This window comes from Halichoerus grypus, chromosome 1 (assembly GCF_964656455.1).
Source record: "Halichoerus grypus chromosome 1, mHalGry1.hap1.1, whole genome shotgun sequence".
In the NCBI taxonomy this organism is placed as follows: domain Eukaryota; kingdom Metazoa; phylum Chordata; class Mammalia; order Carnivora; family Phocidae; genus Halichoerus; species Halichoerus grypus.
Window position 1 is genome coordinate 148309515 of NC_135712.1, and position 18695 is coordinate 148328209.

Here is an 18695-nt window from a genome sequence, read left to right on the forward strand (position 1 = left end):
AAGTACTATGGTCAGGTCCAGGCATTAGGGTAGCCGGGTTTAAAGTTTGACTGGTTTTAAGTATTCTTTTAAGTATTCTTATGCCTCAAAGCATAGCCTGGTATTTAGTAAGTCGGTCTCCTGTCATCCATTGGTGGCCTTTGATCTCTAGGACACTTTGGACCTGATGTGGAGTCATCACTGTGAAGGACTGTCCCAGAGTAAGTCCTGAAGCTGCTTCTACCAGGAGGGCTGAGCAGTCACCGCTCAAAGACAAGCGGCCAATCCTGTGCTACATTATCAAGTGCCTTTGAAAAATAACCCACTGGTCTTGTTTTATTTCCGAATTCCAGCATAAGAATTCCCAAAGCGTGTCCCTGTTTTTCTCCTACATATAAAGTGAAAGGTTTTTCTAAATTTGGTAACACCAAAGCTGGGGCTGACAAAAGCTTCGCTTTTAATGTTTGAAAGGCTGTCCTCTGGGCTTTAGTCCAGAGTCAAGGTTCTTCATCAGGGCCTCTAATCGAGTCATACAATGGTCTGGCTAAGAGCCCAAATCCAGGAATCCACAGGCGGCAGAAATCTGCCATACCTAGGAAAGGACAGAGGTGTTTTTCTGTACCTGGGGGTCCAAGATCTAATACAGCCTTTTTCCTGTCAGTAGACAGGGTACAGTGACCTGGTGTTAGCTCATATCCCAAATATCGTACTTTCTGTTTAGATATTTGCACCTTGTTAGGGGTTAATTAAGTTAAGTTATAGAACTGCCACCAGACATTTCTTTTGTGGGGCTAAGATTAGAATATCCACCACATATTAAACTGTAGTCCCTTGAGGCAGGGAAATACCATGGAGGTCTTTTAAGCGCAGCCCCAAACAAGTGAGGCCTGCCTCTAACTCCCTGCAGCAAGACCGTCCAAGTTCATGGCGCAGCCTGTGGGCTTGAAAGTGAGGCCCATTCAAAGGCAAATAGTGGCTGCCTCTCCTCACTTGGAGGGTTGCAAAAGAAAGCATCTTTTAAGTCAAGTACTGTAAACCAGTTGGCGTCACCAGGGACCTGGTGAGAATAGTATATGGATTTGGCACTATGGGATGAATAGGTACAACGACTTCATTTATAGCTCTTAAATTTGGCTATATTCCCCATTTGGCTTTTTTTACTGGGAGAATTGGAGCACTGTAAGGAGACTGACAAGGCTTTAAAATGCCACGTTTAAGACACTTATCAATAAGCAGTTGTAACCCAGTCTTTGCCTCAGGGTTTAAAGGGTATAGTTTTTTATGAGGTACAGTGGTTGAGTCCTTTCAAGTCACTTTGACTGGTTGGGCATTAAGAGCCCATCTTGGGACATCACAATCCCAGACCTGGGGATTTACTTTCTCCCAGATACTAGCAGGGATATCAGGGTAGGGTTTTACTTCTCCAGGTGTTAAAGAGAACAAGCCATCCCCTTCCTTAGTAAGAGCAAACCTGCTTCCTAGTTTATACGTTAAGCCTCATCCGAGTAATGGAGTGGGACAAGACGGAAGGACTAGAAAAACATGAGTGACCAATTGACTTCTCTATTTGCAGGTTAAAGTCATTGTCTGGTGGCACATTTTGGTTTCCTCTTCTCTGCCAACAATTCTGTGATTGGAAAGACAAGTAGGGCCAGAGTGCTGAAGAACAGAGTAAGTGGCTCCTGTATGAATAAGAAAAGTGATAAACTTACCTTCCACATCCAGGGTAACCCGGGGCTCGGTCATCTTGATGTCAAAGGGAGCTGGACCAGCCTCAGGGTCCCGTCATGTCAGATCCTCTGGTGCCTGCTCTTGGGTGGGGAAGCGGGTTCCTGTCTTCCTCCCTCTCTGGAGAGGAGGACAGTCTCCCTTCTAATGTCCTTTTTTCTTGCGGGCAAGACATGGCCCCGGTGGAGAGCCTTTGGACATTCTTTGCTGCAATGTCCGACTTGGCCACACCTGTAGCACGGGGTCTTACCTTGTCCTGTGTCTGATACTGACTTTTTCTTTGGCGGCTGGTGGGTCTGGTGTTGTGGGTAATCCGCAATAGTGCCAGCCAATATTTGAGGCTGTATTTTACCCTGCAATTTAGCTCTCTGGTTCTTTTCCTGCTGTAAAGCCATATCTCTGTTATTAAAGACTCTAGTAGTTACCTCTAATACTCGCCAGGTGGGGGCTTAAGGACCTAAAGCCATTTTGGTCACTTTTTGGCTGATGTCAGGTGCTGACTGACTTATAAAATGGTTAGGGTTAGGGTTAAGGTTAGGGTTAGGGTAGTTGTTCCCTCGGGTGAGATTGGGCCCAGATTTGTACATTTATGGATGGCTTCCATCAAATGACCCTGAAACAGAGCTGGATTTTCATCGCTGCGTGAGTAACTTCCCAAATTTTATCAAAGTTTACTGGTTTAGAGAATCCTTTTTCATTAAACAGGTGATTGTATGGTCTCGTCCTTCCCTTCCCTATCTTCTTGGTAATTCCAGTGAGGTTCAGGATTGGGAACAGCAGTGCCTCCTACTGGATAACGATCTCTATCTCTGGCTGCTAGTTCATCGGCAAATTCTTGAGCCCCTGCCCAGATAATGGTTCTTTTCCTCAGGGGTGCAACAGTGAGTTAATATGATGGCTATATCCTGCCAGGTCAAATCAAACATAATAGATAATTGTTGGAAGCCCCCAATACATTGAGAAGGGTTTTCAGAATATCGTCCTAATGGTTGTTTTATCTGAGTCAAGTCTGCCATTGAGAATGGGACATGGACTCTAATGGTGCCTGTTTCTCCATTAGCAACCTCCCTAAAAGGATGCAATCCAGTCCTGGAAGATAGGGAGTTCTGCTCCTGGCAAGTCCAGCTGGGCTGGGAGCAGAGGGGTCTTGAGGTTTATAAGGAGGAAGGATAGTAACAAAGCCGGTATCCTCTTTGTTTGGATTGGTCAGTTGATTCCTCCAGTAGCCCAGGTTTATTAGGAGGAATGGGCCTACTTAGACAATCATCATCCAGTATGTCCCGAGGGGGGTTATGAAAGTGATTGGTGGTTAGACACATTCTGTAAGAGGCCCTTAGGTCCAGATCCTGATGCAGGACCATGAAGGCCTGGGCATAGGGTACCTCAGTCCATTTTTCCTGTTTTCTGCAGAAGAGATCTAACTGAGAGATAGTATTGAAGCTTAATGTCCCATTAAAAGGCCATTTTCCCTCATCTCCTAGAGAGTACTGAAGTCACTTGATGTTATAGAAGATCAGTTTTCTCTTTCTTAAATCTTGTAATCCAAATTGATTCCAGTGGATTAAAAGGCATCCCAAAGGAGAATCCCTGGGGACTAAAGAAGAAGATCCCATGTTCCTAGAAAAGTAGAGAAGGTCCACTATCAAAAATTCCTCCCTATCTCCCAGGTGGCATCCCACACAGGAAATGTCAGAGGTTCCTGATGTCAAAGTGACCAGAGGCGTCCCTCTAAGAAGTCACTACGAACAACACCTTGCCTTGTAGGAGGGATGCTGGCTTCCCCATTGCATCCTACACTACAAATGGGTGCTGGTGAATGGAACTGAAGTGCCATGCCATGAAGAACCTACCATTTTTAACCCATGGAAAACACTAAAAAAAGTTTTATAAGGAGGAAATTACCCAATTTTGTAATTTAAGTAGTTAGTAGGGAACACTGGCAGGAAACAATAAAGACAGAAATCCACCATGATCTAAGCGCCATTCCAATAGGTGTGGTCCTTACAGCCGGCTTCCCTAGGAAATGGTCCCCAGCTGAGTTTTAATCCAATTGGGTACTGGTTTCAGCTGGCTCTGCGCAAATGTCTCACGACCAAAAGAAGCTAGACCAGAGACATGAAGGGGATCACATTAGACCAATGAGGAGGAAACCTCACACAGGAGTCTTAGGATTGTCAGCCGTCCTAGTGACTGAGGTGGCTGTCCCCTGCCCAAGAAAGACAACTTTGTATAAGGACAGAAACGAAGAGAAGGCATCAAGTTTCTGGGTCTTATTACCATCCCAGCCAGGGTGCAAACTTCCAGCCAAAAGGCAATCTTTCTCCACCCCATTGAGTAGCCACGGACTAGAGGATTGCAGCCTAGGCAATGGACATGAAAGTGTTCCAATAAGACCATACTCCTTGAAAAGCCCCTGAGATGAAAGGGAGTTCCGGAAGAGGAAGTATTCACCAAGTTTGCACCAAGGCTCGAAGTCCAGATGAGAAGGCTCAAGCCCCACATTGGGCACCAACATGATATCATTTGGAGTTTGGGTCTGAGACTGAATGGCCAAGAAAGAATTCTTGAGACTTTTTCAGTGCAAAAAAAAAAAAAAAAAGGTGATTTTATTAAAGCACCGTGACAGGACCCCTTGGGCAGAAAAGGATGCATTCTATGTGTGAGGAGTGACTGATTATATAGGGTTTTTTTTCTCCTATGGAGGTGGGAGGTGATGTTAGGGCTCCAGGAAATTGAGTCTATAGGTTTCCGGAGGTCTGACTACTCTCAAGATTGTGCTTTTCTTGTAAAAACTGTGATCTTTATCAGGTGACCATTTGCTTTTTCCTTCCTTCGTTCTTGGGCAGTCAGGAGTGCCTGAGAAATGTCACATGTATCCCCCTCACATCTTGGGGGGAGGGGAGATGTAAGAGTGTCAGTTTGGTTTTTGCCCTCCGCTTGCCTTTTATTTTCTCATCAGCCCCACCTGAGCTAGCGGGGCCTGGCTCAGCCACTAGAAGGAAATACAACCTTCTCCTCATCCACAGCCTTTTCTCCCACTGGCCTGGAGAGAGGTCACAGCTTCAAACTTTCTCTCCTCCTACTGCCACATCCTTGGAAAGGCCATAAGCATCTGCTCTGCTCTGAGCTTAACTGTTTCGAGGGCTGGGGGATCCCAGATTGAGGGGACCAGAGGAGCCATACTCCCACAAGACTGACAGAGAACAAGTGAAGCCCAAGATACACCTAAGAACCTACCCCAGCTCGGGGTCTGGGAGGGCGCTGGGGTCAGAAAGCTGATGAGAAGCAACGAGAAGAGGGAGGCCCACCCGGGTGCTTCAGGACGAGGCAGCCAGCGGCCGGCATGGGGGCCAGGCCAGGGTGTGCTGCCCCCATCTGCAAGGCGGGGCTCGCGGGCTGGCCCAGGCTTTTCCAGGGGGTGTTCAGGCAGCTCCCTGCTGCCGCTCGGGCTCCAGAGACACAATCAGAGGTACGTACTGCTCACAAAAGTCACCCCTGGGCTGGAAGTTCTTCCTGAGGCTTCTGTCTCCTTTCCTGAAGGTGCTGACTCTGGAGGCCTGGAGGGAACAGGAGGCCATCACTGACTGGCCAAGAATTAGTCCCACCACCAAGTCCCTCACCACCCCTCCCCTGGCCCAAAGTCAGTCAGATGTCTGTGGCTCCTGAGGGCCCCCTCTGGGCTCTACGCAACAGTGCACACATGGTGAGGTAGCGGTCTGGGCTTCAGAGAAAGCAAGCAGCTCACCGAGGGTGGAGCCCCTGCTCCAGGTCCTTGATGGTGTCCTTCAGGGGCTGGCCACGCGTCTCCGGCAGCAGGGCACAGAGTAAGCCTGCCCCAATGGGGAGGCTGCCGTAGACGATCATGGGGAGGGCCGCCTGGTACTCGCCCAGCAGGATCACAAGAGGGGTGAGGATACCCCCAGTCCTTGAGAAGATGCCCATCAGCCCCATGCCCGTCTGCCTGGGGGAAGGCCAGTACAAGCTGAGCGGACCCAGCCTCAACTCCAGGCCACAGCTCCACCCCAGCTCTACCTTGGGCGAGCCCAGGCCCTCATTATGGCCCCACCAGCTCCCTCGGCTCGCCCGGCCCTGCCAGCCTTTTTTCTCCGCTTCCCCGCACTAACTGCTTGTTGTCCAGCCGGGTGCCATGCTTCTCCCACCTCTAGGCCTGACTATTTGCTGCCCTCCTGCTCACCCGCCAAATCTCAGATCAAAGACTATACCTCCTGCCTAACCCCCCAACCGCCACCTGAGTCCTCCTTCTCAGCCATTCATTCTTAGACTTCCTCCATCCCGGTCTTGACAAGGCCAGGGCATGGCCTACTTCTGTATCTGCCCTCCACTGCCTAGGATAACATGGGGACTAGACTGTAGCGGCCCCAGCACTGCTGCCCGAGCCAGCCTCATAAGCGGTCTGTGGAACAGTGGTGAGGGCAGAGAGGCATGGCCAAGGTCAGGGTGTCGGGGCAGAGGAGCAGCCCTTACCGGATGACGGTGGGGAAGAGCTCGGCAGTGTACACGTACGAGATGGTGAAGCTGGCGGCCGTGGCAAACTTGCCCACCACAGCCAGCACAGTGACCACCACTGGCAGATCTAGTGGAGGATGCTGGTCAGCCACTCCCAGCTGTGCCGGGAGACAGCCCCACACCCTGGGCCCTGCCCCTGCCCTGCCCTCCCAGACGCCCATCTGCACCTGGACCCCAGGGGAGCCCTCGCTCCTGGAAGGGAGGCGATGGGCTTCTGGTAGCTGGGGTAGGGGGGAGACACGGGTGTGGGAGAGCCAGCCCTGGTACCTGCTGGGACAAAGATGATGGCAATACACATGAGGCCACCCAGAACCAGAGTCAACATCTGGCTCCACTTGCGGCCCAACCACTGCATCATGAAGATGCTGGAGTAGCGGGCAGGCACCTCAACTGCTCCGAAGACTAGCTGTGTCAGGTAGATGTCCAGGCCAAAGTCACCGACTTGGAGGCTCAGGCCAAAGTAGCCCAGGCTGTCCACAAACCTACAAAGTGTCCAGGAATCCCTGTGACTGCTGGGTGATGAGAAACCATCACTCTCAGGGGGAGCCTGCCGGAGAGGGAGTCCCGGCAGGAGACAGGAGCACAGCCAAGGAGAAACCAGTAATGCCACACAGCCATCCCTGACAGACAGTCAGTCACCATCCCCCAGCTGCCTCAGGGCCTTGGGCGTGAGCCTGTGGGGGGGTGGGGGGGTTCGCGGCGGGGATTGGCCTGGGCCCTGGTGTACTCACCAGACACAGAAGAGGATCAGGGTCATCTTCTGGAGCTGGGGGTGCCTGAACAGATCCAGGGCATTCCCTGAGGGGCCTGTCTTCTCTGGGACGAGCTGGTAGGGAGATGCACAGTGAGGGGCCAGGCAGAAAGGCCTGTGCAGGCCAGGGGCAGGGGCAGGGCTGAGCTCAGCCTGTAAGAAGTACCTGGCTCAGGAGCTCCGGGGAGACTCTCCCCTTGTTGACCGAGGCTGCCTTCTGGATCACTTGTTTAGCCTCCTCTACCCTCCCCCGGGTCAGAAGCCACCGAGCTGACTCTGGCAGAGCCCTGCAAGTCCAGAATGGCTGTGACCGCGGAGCCCCCCGCTCCCCCAAGGGCTCCAGTGCATACGGAACCCCACACCCCTTGCACTTTGGAGTGTCCCGTGAGGTGAATTTGAGTATTACGCTCCAACCACACCTCGCACAACTAGCCTGGGGGTGGCTTGCTCCTGGGAAGTACCTCCTCACCAGAAGTAGAAGAAGAGCAGCAAGACCGGTGCCGTGCCAGCTATTTGGAAAAGCCTCCAGTTCCGGATGCCATAGGCGAGTCCTGCTAGCGCCATTTGCCCCGTGGAGAAGGCGCACTGGGCCAGGACCACGGCCTGAGTCCGCCTCGAGGGCCCCACCCACTCTGTAACTGTGCAGAGACGTTGAGAGCGGGCCAGCCCCTGCCCTCTCCCTCCCTGGCACTCCCTGGATGCCCCTCTGTCCACGTGGGCCTCAGTCCTCCTTGTGTGTGACCACTTGTGGTATGGGTGCCTGACAAGGCTCCCACAGGCAGTCTGGGCGCGTGGCCCGCTCAGACCCCAAGGCCTCACGTCATGGCTCAAGGCTTCAGGACCCAGATACTCACGCAGGGTCACATTACTGAAGGCATACCCAGCGACAGCAGTAGCCACGGCAAAACGCAGGACCATGTAGAACGCGAAGCTGGGCACAAAGGCCGTGGCCAGGCCGATGAGGGCGAGGAGGAGTAGCTGCACCATGATAGTGGCCTTGCGGCCGATCCTGGGGTAACAAAGGGGCAGGGCCGTGAGGGCCCGTCTCTGAGGGGAAGGAAGGCAGGGAGACCCAGGCCTGCCCTGGGTGCTCTAGCTGACAGAGGACGCATTGCCCTATCCTGGGCACCAGTGAAGGGCATGGAGGGAAACCGTGCCAGGAGCACAGGAGCGTGCTAGGGCAGGGGTGAGCTGGTCAAGGTTCTTACCAGTCACAGAGAGGCCCAAAGATGAGAGACCCAGCGAGGAGCCCGGCCATGTACACCGACTGTGAGGTCTCCTTCAGGTGCCTCTGATCACACACTAGGTTGAACTGAGGCAGACACAGGCAGATGTGAACTTGGGGCAGCTGACAGCAAGTCCTTTGTCATCTAGCCCACCCACTTACAAAACTCTTGGGACAGACGCCCGTGGTTCCCAAACTGTGCGCAAAGGCACCCCAGGACACCAGTCTGTGTGTGTCAATGAACAATATCTGACATTTTAAAGGGAAATATAGCAATCAATACTTAACATCCGTCTGATATTACAAGAACTGCCAAGTAAGGACAGTTCTGTTTCAACATGAGATCATGCCACATTCCTTTCAGTGACATCATATCTATGTGAAGCTGTATTTCTGGCAGTTGTTTTGAAAAAAGCAAGCACCATGTGGAGCGGAAAATGTTCAAGGATGGAGACGTCGTGCGGCTCTCAATAGGTACATACATCCCATGAGTAGTTGATTGTATTTATTTAAAAATGAAAAAAATATTTTCTCTCAGTTTACATGTGTTTTTTTTTTTTTTTTAAGATTTTATTTATTTGTGAGAGCAAGAGAGCACAAGCAGGGAGGAGGGGCAGAGGGAGAGGGACAAGCAGACTCCCTGCCTAGCGAGGAGCCTGAGGACACGGGGCTCGATCCCAGGACCCTGAGATCATGACCTGAGCCGAAGTCAGACGCTTAACCGACTGAGCCACTCGGGCGCCCTGCGTGCATATTATTTCTTTAAACAGCTACTAAGTTGTTGGAACATAATTACTTATTAAATTGTTTGGACCTAATTAGTTAATACATAAAACTGTTAGGTTTTTCTTTTGGCCTGGAGATGCTATAGAGAATTACTGACACATTAAGAATCCAAAGTTTGGAACCTCTGACACGGGACTCATTGCTGCTTCCTGACAAATGGGGCCTCTTCCCCACAGCCAGAGCACCCCTGTGACCTACTTGGGCCTCTTCAAATTTTCTCATCTGGCTGCAAAATCTCTCTGAAACTCTAATCATTCACAGGCGGTGAGAATCCCAAGGAGCCCTCACACGCCACTTGCAGAAGATTAGGTTGGAGGAACATGCACGTGTGTGTAGGCATTCACTCGCGTGCACACACGGAGATGGGGCAACCCACCTGGAGACTCACAGGGAGAACCTAATAGATGGACTGAGAAACTGAGTGGAGAAAATATGCATGTCCGGATAACTCCGCACACGTCTACTGCAGGTGTGCATACAGGAAGCCTGTGTGACTGGCCCCCACCCCCACTGGTCTGTGGGACCCTCAGGGACTTCTGTGCCCCTGCTCACAGCTCAGCTCCATTCGTGAATGTTTGCAGGGGGAACAGACTCATGAGCTCTCCTCCGCAGCTCATGGAGATAGCTTCACAATGACTAATGCCTTTGGAGGGCTCACTCTGTGTTGGGTAGTCTGCTAAATGCTTCACATGTGTTATCTAATTCTGACAACAATCCTTGATTTACTAGTACACTCCCCTGGGCGAGGAGGGGTTACACACATTATCCTAGGTCCCACTGCTGGATGGCAATGGAGTTCAGACATCCCCTTTTGCCCCAGACAAGGACTGAAACGGAGTGAAAGCGAAGAGAATTTTTACTGAATGAATCAATAAATGAACTAATACCTACAGCTAGACAACTAGCCAATCATCATCAGTCAAAATAACTTTTAGCAAGAAATTAATCAGGAGATACCATTGTGCTCATACTTCTGTTCTCAACAACTGTTAATTTTCAATATTATGTCAAATGATTAACTGCTTGCCCCTGGGAATGAAGTGAGGCAGGACAGGGGATTTGAACTTGTTCCACCTAGTTCTCGTTTGTTTGGTTTTATTTAGCAACCACAGATTGCCTTTGTAGTTAGACACTCTTTAAAATAAATAATAAATAAAGGCCTGCTGCTGTCAGCCTCTGGAGTCTGAACTGAGCAACTTTGTGTGACTTTGAGGCTGTTAGCCCATCTGTTGGTGCCTTGGTTTCCCATGTGCAAAATGGGGATAAAATATACTATGTAGTGTCCCCCAATAGGAATAAAGGCATTGACACGTGTAACATGCTTATCAGCACAGTGGCTGTCACCCAGGAAGCCCTCAGTAAATGTTAGCTCAGCAGAGGGTGCATTGGCCACCATGCTCATGAAAGTCACAGCTGGTGACAGACATCTCAGACTGAAGGCATGGGTGCCAATCCAAGGCTGGTGCCCCTATGCAGTGGTGACCATGCACCACCTCCTTATAGCTTATATACCCCTTATTTCATTAAATCCTCATTTTAACCACATAAAGGCTTATCATTCCCACTGTGCAGCCACAGAGACCAAGGCTTGGAGAGGTGCCAAGAAGTGGTGAATCATGTTGCAGAGGGAATGGAGACAAGAGGGCTCCCCCTTGGAACACCAGCCATGAACCTCCCCAGCCCTAACACCCACAGTGGATGGTTCTGTCTAGGGCCTGCCACAGAGGCACACAGACACCCTCCCCCATTCTTGGTACACACCTGTCACATCTCCCTCCCCTGTTCCAAAAGCTTTGGTGGTTCCCCTTGGCCTCTGGGAGAGGGCCCAAATTCCTCAGCTCTGTGTCTAAGATGGTTTAAGAGTCGGCTCTTGCCCATTTCCCAACCTCTTTGTATGTCAGCATTCCTCACACTTGCCAAGCATTTTCATGCCTCCAGTCCTAGAAATGGCTATTCTCTCTGACACCCCTTCCGTCCCATTCCTGCCCCTTCTCTGGTCCCAGAATGGATCATACTGTTGTTATTCACTCCAAGTCTATTTTCCTCCCTATTCAGAAGTTCATGTGGACAAGGCTGGGAGTCATATTTTCTTTTACCATGGATGGACCCCCAGGAAATGTTGGGAGGTAGACTGAGAAGGAGAAACATACTCTCTTCTTTAAGAACACATAGCCTATAAGGCAGCATGCTCTTGTCTTCTCAAATTAGGCCTGTTTGAATTTCAATTTGATTGTGAAGCTGCTGGTTATAATAAGGGAAGTTGGGATGTCAGCTCAGAGAGAGTCCCCTGAGTTGGTGTGGCAGAGCCCCTCCTCGTAGATGGGAAACAGAGGTAGAAGATCTCACACCAATGTAGCTCTCGAAGCAAAGTTGGAGTTATCATTTGGTGCAGGGCACAAAGTACCAAAGATGTACATTCTCTTGAGAATCAAAGTCCTCAGGAGGGTTGGAGCAGGAGAAACATGATAGGGAAGGACAAGAGGTCCAAGGCCCAACCCCAGTGCTAGCCAGGTTGATGATTAAAGACAGAGGGGAATCCCAAACCCTCAGTTAAGGAGAATAAGGTACCTCCCTCCTCGGGCTGTTCCCTGTACAGTAAACACTCAGGGAGCTCTGGCTGAATAAAAGTACACAAACAGTCTGGCACAGGGTGTGAACAGGACTAGAGTTGGCTCCGAGCAGTCTGGTTGTTTGCCTGGCTTTAAGGATGGTTTTTGGCCAGGTGGCAGAGTTTGAGCATGTGTGGAGGTAGGCACCCATAGCATCTGAGGACCAGTGGAGGCTGGCCCTACCATGAGGGTGATGCCGGGGACATGGAGAGGCCAGTGAGGACCGGCCTGGGCTCTGCTGGGAGAGCTCCTAGGCTGCCTACACCCCTGTGGGGCAGAATGAGGTGGAGGGTCAGGAAGAAGACGAGCAGGACATATTCTCAGGCTGCAAGGGTTCTGGGGGCAAGTTCCTGGTCACATTTAAAAAAGTGAATGACTGGGGCACCTGTCTGGCTCAGTTGGTAGAGCACGCAACTCTTGATCCCAGGGTTGTGAATTTGAGGCCCAAAATGGGTGCAGAGATAACTTAAAAATAAAAAAAAATCTTTAAAAAAATGTGAATGCCTTTGGTTAAAGCATCATCCTCTGAAAGCTTCTAAAAAGTAAATACTTTTTTACTCATGGGGGGAAAAAATGAATGTTTAACCTCTGGACTCTGATTCCCCTCTCCACAAAGGCTCAGTATTCGCCCCCATCAAGGTGAGTTGTCCAGACCCCGCCCCCCCCCGCCCCAAGGATGCCCATGCCTCAGGATTCTGGACCATCTGTGCTCTTTCCTGCTCCTGCAGGGAGCTGAGTGGGAGCCCCACCTCCATGATCAGCTCATTGGGTTGGCCTGACCAAATCATCTCTCTCCTCTGCGCCTCAGTCCCAGCTTCTGGGAAGCAGCAGAGTGGGCACGGATGCTTCCAGGGAGCCGTTCTTGCTCAGGTGGCTGGAATGGGAATCTGTTTATCTGCCTGGATCCTTCCCAAGAAAACGAGTTTAGCAGAGCAGGTACTGTCATCTGCGCCCTCCGGTGCCCCAGAGGGCGGGTGGGCATAGCTCCAGAGAGAGCAGCTAGAAGGCAGGAGGCCCACGGCAGGCAGGTAAGCAGGAGGGCAGGCAAGTGGACAGGGATACCAGAAGCCAGGTAAGCAGGCAGAGCGCAGGGGCTGACGGAACGACAAAGGCCAAGGGACCGATAGATGGGAATGCTGCAGGGAGAGAAAGATACAAAGACAGGAAAGCAGGAGGGGACAGACAGAAAGGCAGACAACTGGGCAGACAGGCAGAGGGACAAACAAAATGATAGGGAAAGATGCATGGACAGATGGGCAGACAAACCAGACAGAGAAAATGGAGAGAGAGGGAGAGGGGCCAATAGTTGGAGGACAAAGAGAAAAGCAGGATGAGTGGCAAAAAGGAAAAAAAAAAAGTCACCCCAATGGTCCATCATTTGGGCATGGGTGCTTAAGGGCAGAAGCGGCAAGACCAGTCGCTGAGGGCAGAAGACCAGACAGAGTTGCTGACCAACCCCAAAGAGGCAGACAGGCAGAAGGGCAGTCCTACCTCGTTCTTTAGGGACAGGGGCCTGTCCTCAGGATACTCCCAGCCTGCCTCGCAAGGCTGCGTCCCATTGAAGCGGTGGCTGAGGATGTCCTCCAGGCTGGCACCATCCGGGGGCGGCCGGAACATGAGGCAGGACTCAGGCTTGCCTGCAGCATCCAGAGGCACGCTCAGTGTCAGCTGCTCGGCAGCACTCAGGTTCAAAGTGTGGTTCTTGACCCAGGCCACTGAGCAGTGGTGGGCCTCATCCTGGATCATGAAGACCTGGGCAAACATGTAGTAAGCACACAGGAAGTTGGGGATACTCAGCAGTATCAGCAGTTGTACCTGGAAGCGTCCAAAGTCACCTATTTCAGCCAGGACCTGGGCAAACTGAGCCATGTCTACCGGTCAGCCTGGGGCCACCAAACAGCTCTGCAGCTTGGCTTGGGGGCACTGGCTCCTCTGAGCAGCAATGACAGCTGTGTTAATATTTAATCCAGCCTTGCCTGGCCTGACCTGTCACACTTCAACTCCCTGACTGTAGCCTGGGAAGGACAGAATATGATGAAAAACTAGTCCACACTGGCTTGCAGAATCCCAGGATGCCTTATTGACAGTGCGATGGACACAAGCCTCACAAGAGGACCTTCTCAGGCCCAGCACAGGAATGAGCTTTAGCCAGATGTTAGTGCACAAGCAGCACCCTCCAACTGCAACATCCTAAACAAGTCACCCCCAGCTCCAACCCCTCCCATTACGACAGACCCCAAATTCTGAGAGTAGTTCCAACACTCAGAGGGATACAGAATTCCCTTCTAGGGACCAGCCCACAACAGACAATGGGGTAAGTCAGGAGAGTAGCAAGGACCCAGCTTGCATACTAACTCAGTCAGCAGCCCAATCTGGCCTCTTGATGCTACTGATCTAATCTTTCTCCTAGGGGTCTCTGGCACGTGGTAGGGTAGCAAGAAGGCCAAGAGACCCACCAAGGGCATAAATGCCTTTCCTCCTCAGTACCGAAGACAATCCAAGAGCACACAGCAATTACAGAAGAGCCAAGAGTGCCTTTTGAGCTCTACTCTAATTGAGGAAGAAACCATTAACACGTGACCAAGAGAAGGCACAAGCAAGCTGCTGTAGGGAACTTCATTTATAATAGGTAATCTCAGTGATAACAGGGGAACACAGGACAAAGTCTCCCTCGATCATAACCTCAGCTGTGGAAGTCTGCTGGAGTCAAGGTTGGGATGGGGCACATGGTGGCTGGTAGGTCAGGATTCTTACAGGACTGGAGAATAACAGGACCTCCGAGAGGAGGAATCTCCCAAAGATTAAAAAGCCCCCATCCTTTTTACCCTGGAAGAGGTCTACTGGAGGTAGACCCAGGACTTGGAAAGCATCTAGTTCAGTCATGGGAGGTGGGGAATGATAGGACTGAAGATGGCATTAGGGAAAAATACACATGTATGTGCAAGCATGCACATGCGCACACACACATTCACATATTTGCCTGTGTATGCATGGGAAGCCTTCTCATGTTTGAATTCTGAACCATTTTAAGAGAGACTGAGGAGCATAGGTGAAAGGAATGCAAGGAAGCAAGCCTGTAGGGGCAGTTCTGGACACAGCATGCCTGTATCTGGTCCCCTGGCCAGCTCAGCTGCTGGCTTTTATTAGTCAGCCAGCATGCATAGCAGGTCAAGGCAGGGCAGAGGCAAGGGCCCATGACCCTACGTAAGGAGAGTACCTCCCTCTCTGCCCCATCCCGAATTCTCCACCAGTCTCACCACTGTCCCCAGCTCTATCTTTTCTTCCTTACCTAGCTTTCTTGCATGTGCTTTTCTCAGCATCACCTCAACTGAATTACCAAGAAAACAGATGCTGTCAGTTGCCACTGCCCAATAGGGTGCTCCCCCGATGGCAGAGAACTGAGATGGAGGAGCCTGTCCTCAGCCTGCATCATCTTCCTACTCGAGTCAGGGAGAGGATTTTTGCTTCTTTGGCTTCAAGTAGCCAAGGGAGCTGGAGCTAGGAGGCAGGAAACTTGGGCACTGCTACTGATTCACTATGATTCTGAGTCTGTCTCTTGTTAAAAAAACAAAATTCATCTGAGTAGATTGAAAGATCTAATTGGCTTTACTCCATGATTCATGAATTGGGCAGCATCCCATCTAGCAAGCAGAAAGGAGCTCCAAGGAGCTGTACAAAATAGAAGACTTTCATAGGCACAAAAGGGCAGAAAAAAAGAAAATTTCCTGCAAAGAGTGAATGTTTCTGGCAAAGCCACCTTCCTTTGGGGGAAGATTGGGGGTCTATCAAGTAGATTTACCTCACTAGTGCTGACCAGGTAATTCCAGATTGACTCGGTTAAAAGTCACATTCCTGGGAGAGACTGAAATTGCAATGAGGTCAGGTGTTAAATCTTGGTTTGCTGACATGGGGCTTAGCACAAGTGACTCTATTTTGAGTCTATTATGTCTTTTTTCACAATTTCTCCTTTTGATCAGACTCTAAGCTTAACTAACAGATGGGATCAAAATATAAGGCATTGTGCCACTCTCAGCTACCGTGCTGAAGTTCTCACAGCTTTAACTTATCTTCTTTGTGACAGTCACAGTTCATGATGTTTTTTGCTGAGTCTCTCTGGTGTTCACAGATCATGACTTCAGGTTCACAGTTTTTTAGCTGGTCATTCTCTTTGGTCCTTCTTTGACAGTCCAGTCTTAGGGAGATCATTTGCTTGGTGGTCAGTGGCTGCAAACATGCATTTAAAGCTTTGGAGAGAATATAGCATGCCAAGGAGACCACTCTGATTCTTGTAAGCAGGGTAATTCCCAATGTCTGGAGTGCACTTCAGAGCCATGGTCCCCAAAACACAAACCAATCAAAATCAAATAAGTCAAAAAAAGATCCCATAGAAGGAGCCACCTTTTTAAGCCAAGTGGTTTGCTCAGTGATCTTACTTAGCTGAGTTTCAACTTCCCCAGAAGCGCTAATCTGGGTACAGCCTGTGGTGTTGACCACAGCACAGATACCTCACTGCTCAGCTAAAAGATAATTAAAGGCTATCCTATTAGCAAGAACAACTTTGGCCAGCGAGTCTAAGGATCTTTGTTGGCAGCTATTGCTATGGCACAGATTCTGCAATACTTTCCAGAGTTAAGGACAGTTTCCTGATCATAGCCTCACTCATGTTCGCTCCTAACTGGGGGAAACAGGGACCTCCAAAGGAAGCAAATCCTGAATGATGAAAGCCTCCAAGTAGGTCCTTTCTAACTTGACAATGTAAATTCAGGGGTGTCAACCAGTGAGGTGTCTGTTCATGAACAGCTAGGGGCACTGCCCAGCTATCTGCCAGCTATCTGGGCATCCATAGCCCCAAGGAGGATGATAACCACCCCAGACAAAGATTAGTCCTGTCGGGGCACAAACCACTCCTGCTAAGGTAGCACTCCTTCTAGCATCATGGACAGGTCAGAGCTTTTGATGACAAATCCAGCAGTCTGCAGGGTTACCCCCCTTTGCAATGGCCTAGGAGATACAGATGATGGTGTTCTCTTCCCGGCCAATACAGAGTAAAGGAAAGGAAAGAAGAGAAGAAAGTGTTTCACGTTTAATTAAACGTGTTAATAAGTGTTGATCCAGTGTCTTGGGTGGAAGCAGTCTACATTCTCTTCCTCATCAGTTTGATTTTGAGCACTGCAGCTGGAACTGATATTCCAGTTCCTGGACTCTGAAAGAGCCTTTATTAATTGGGAGATGTGGACCCTGAAGTTCAAGTCCCTGAAATTTGGCTGCCATCTGGGTAGTGAGGAGGACTTGTATAGTCCCTTCCAAGGAGGTTAAAGGACAGACTTTGTTCTTAGTGACTCCAAATCAGAAGGGTGGGAGAAAATTGGAAATGTTAGTTTGGAGAGTTGTAGCCAGATACTTGAGGAAACTAGAATTCAGAATCTAGATTAGTACACAGGTGTATAACAATCCCTCAAAGACAATTAACAGGGCTAGAATCTAACATCCATATGGTACATATGTAACTTTTCTATTGACAATTACCTCCATTTTTTTTTTTTACGAAAGATAATCACAGTAAAATTAATATTCATTAAACTCAGCCTGATTCTTCCTATAAGTGCAGTAAGAATAACGATTGAGCATATAAGCTCCTTTTAGAGACTGCTTTGCTTCAACTTTTCATAAGGAATCTCATAGTGAACTCTTCAAAGCTTCTGAGGCCAGAAAACCAAGCCAAGGGCTCATCATTAGATTTTTACCTGTAATACCTATGGTTTGGGTGAATTCCTCCTTTCTCAAGGTCCCCAAAATATTTTGAGATTCCTGGGGCTGTCAGGAGATAACCTTCCTTACTCACCTGGTAAGACTGCCAGCAACCCTGTAAGCAGAGTATCAGGCTGATTTTTCCAAGGGGCTTCATTGGCCTCATAAAGTCAACTTTACTCCCTTATAGCTGTCTGGTCCTATCGAGTCTATACATATGACATTCCAGTAATATAGGTAATATAACATTGGTAATATAGCCAATATTTCAAATTATGTCCTGTTACAAGGAGACCAGATTCTTATTGAACTTATGCAAATAAATAATTATATTGCCATGTAAAGAATACTCAAAAGTCTCTGAATTCTGGAGGAATCAGGATCAAGAAGAAAAAGTAAATGTTTCATCTTTGTTTACAAAGGTGTTCTTTACCAGGTAAGTCTTAGATAGCTTAAGAGAAAAGGTTTCCTTAAATCTGGAAAAACAAAATTTAATTAAGGAACCAGCAATGTTTCAAACAAAAGTCATAAAAAATTATAATCATCCTCCTACATTCATTCAGACCCATGTAATTAGTACTGTTTTGCTTGAATCTAGTTTTTCCATTAGTTCTGGAAATCCTTACCCAGTTCTGTTTTATTATCTTAAAGTTATCAGAAACCTGTACTTTTCAAAGTCCTTTCCCTGAATCTCCTTGAAGATAAAGCACTTTTTTTTTTTTTTTTTTTAAGAGAGAGGGAGAGCATGTGCTGCACAGGAGAGGTGCGGGAGGGCGAGACGCAGAGGGAGAAAGAGAATCTTAAGTAGGCCTCACACTCAGTGACCCTGAGTTCATGACCTGAGCCAAAGTCAAGAGTCAACGCTTAACCAACTGAGCCACCCACGTGCCCTAAGATGAAGCACTTTTGCAGAAACACTTTGGCAAAAGCATCTGAGTGAAACGACAACTGTCTGTAAATGACGAGGACTTACAATGCCCACAGTTAAAGATCGGTCGAAAGCTCATTATAATGGATCAACAAGGAAATTTGGTTATTTCTTTACACAACATTTTAAGATAGTAACTGAAATTATGACTGATAACATTATACCAGGACATATCAGATTTCCAGGAATTTCACAGTTTCTGGAACACTTATAGGTAGCTATACAAATAAAACATTAAAAGGGCTTAGTATATCACTTCTTATTTGACAATGCTTCCCCTGTAATTTAACATCAAATAAGCTTAATTGGTTTAACAATTCCCTTTTTATAAGTAGAGAGAACAGAACTTTTCCTTCTTTCCTTCCTTCCTCCCTCCCTCCCTCCCTTCCTTCCTTCCTTCCTTCTTTCTCACCA

General features: G+C 49.1%; 1 protein-coding gene across 1 annotated transcript; it reads right to left on the reverse strand.

Moving 5' to 3' along the window:
• Positions 1-4097: 4097 nt before the first annotated feature.
• On the reverse strand, positions 4098-14741 carry SLC22A13 (solute carrier family 22 member 13). The gene is made up of 9 exons (XM_078073502.1): positions 13097-14741; positions 8194-8297; positions 7455-7994; positions 7152-7272; positions 6966-7060; positions 6502-6716; positions 6193-6301; positions 5453-5668; positions 4098-5264 (listed from the first exon to the last, which is right to left on the reverse strand). The coding sequence occupies exons 1-9, from the start codon at positions 13472-13474 to the stop codon at positions 5171-5173; spliced, it is 1872 nt and encodes a 623-aa protein (XP_077929628.1). The 5' UTR covers positions 13475-14741; the 3' UTR covers positions 4098-5170.
• Positions 14742-18695: the final 3954 nt, after the last annotated feature.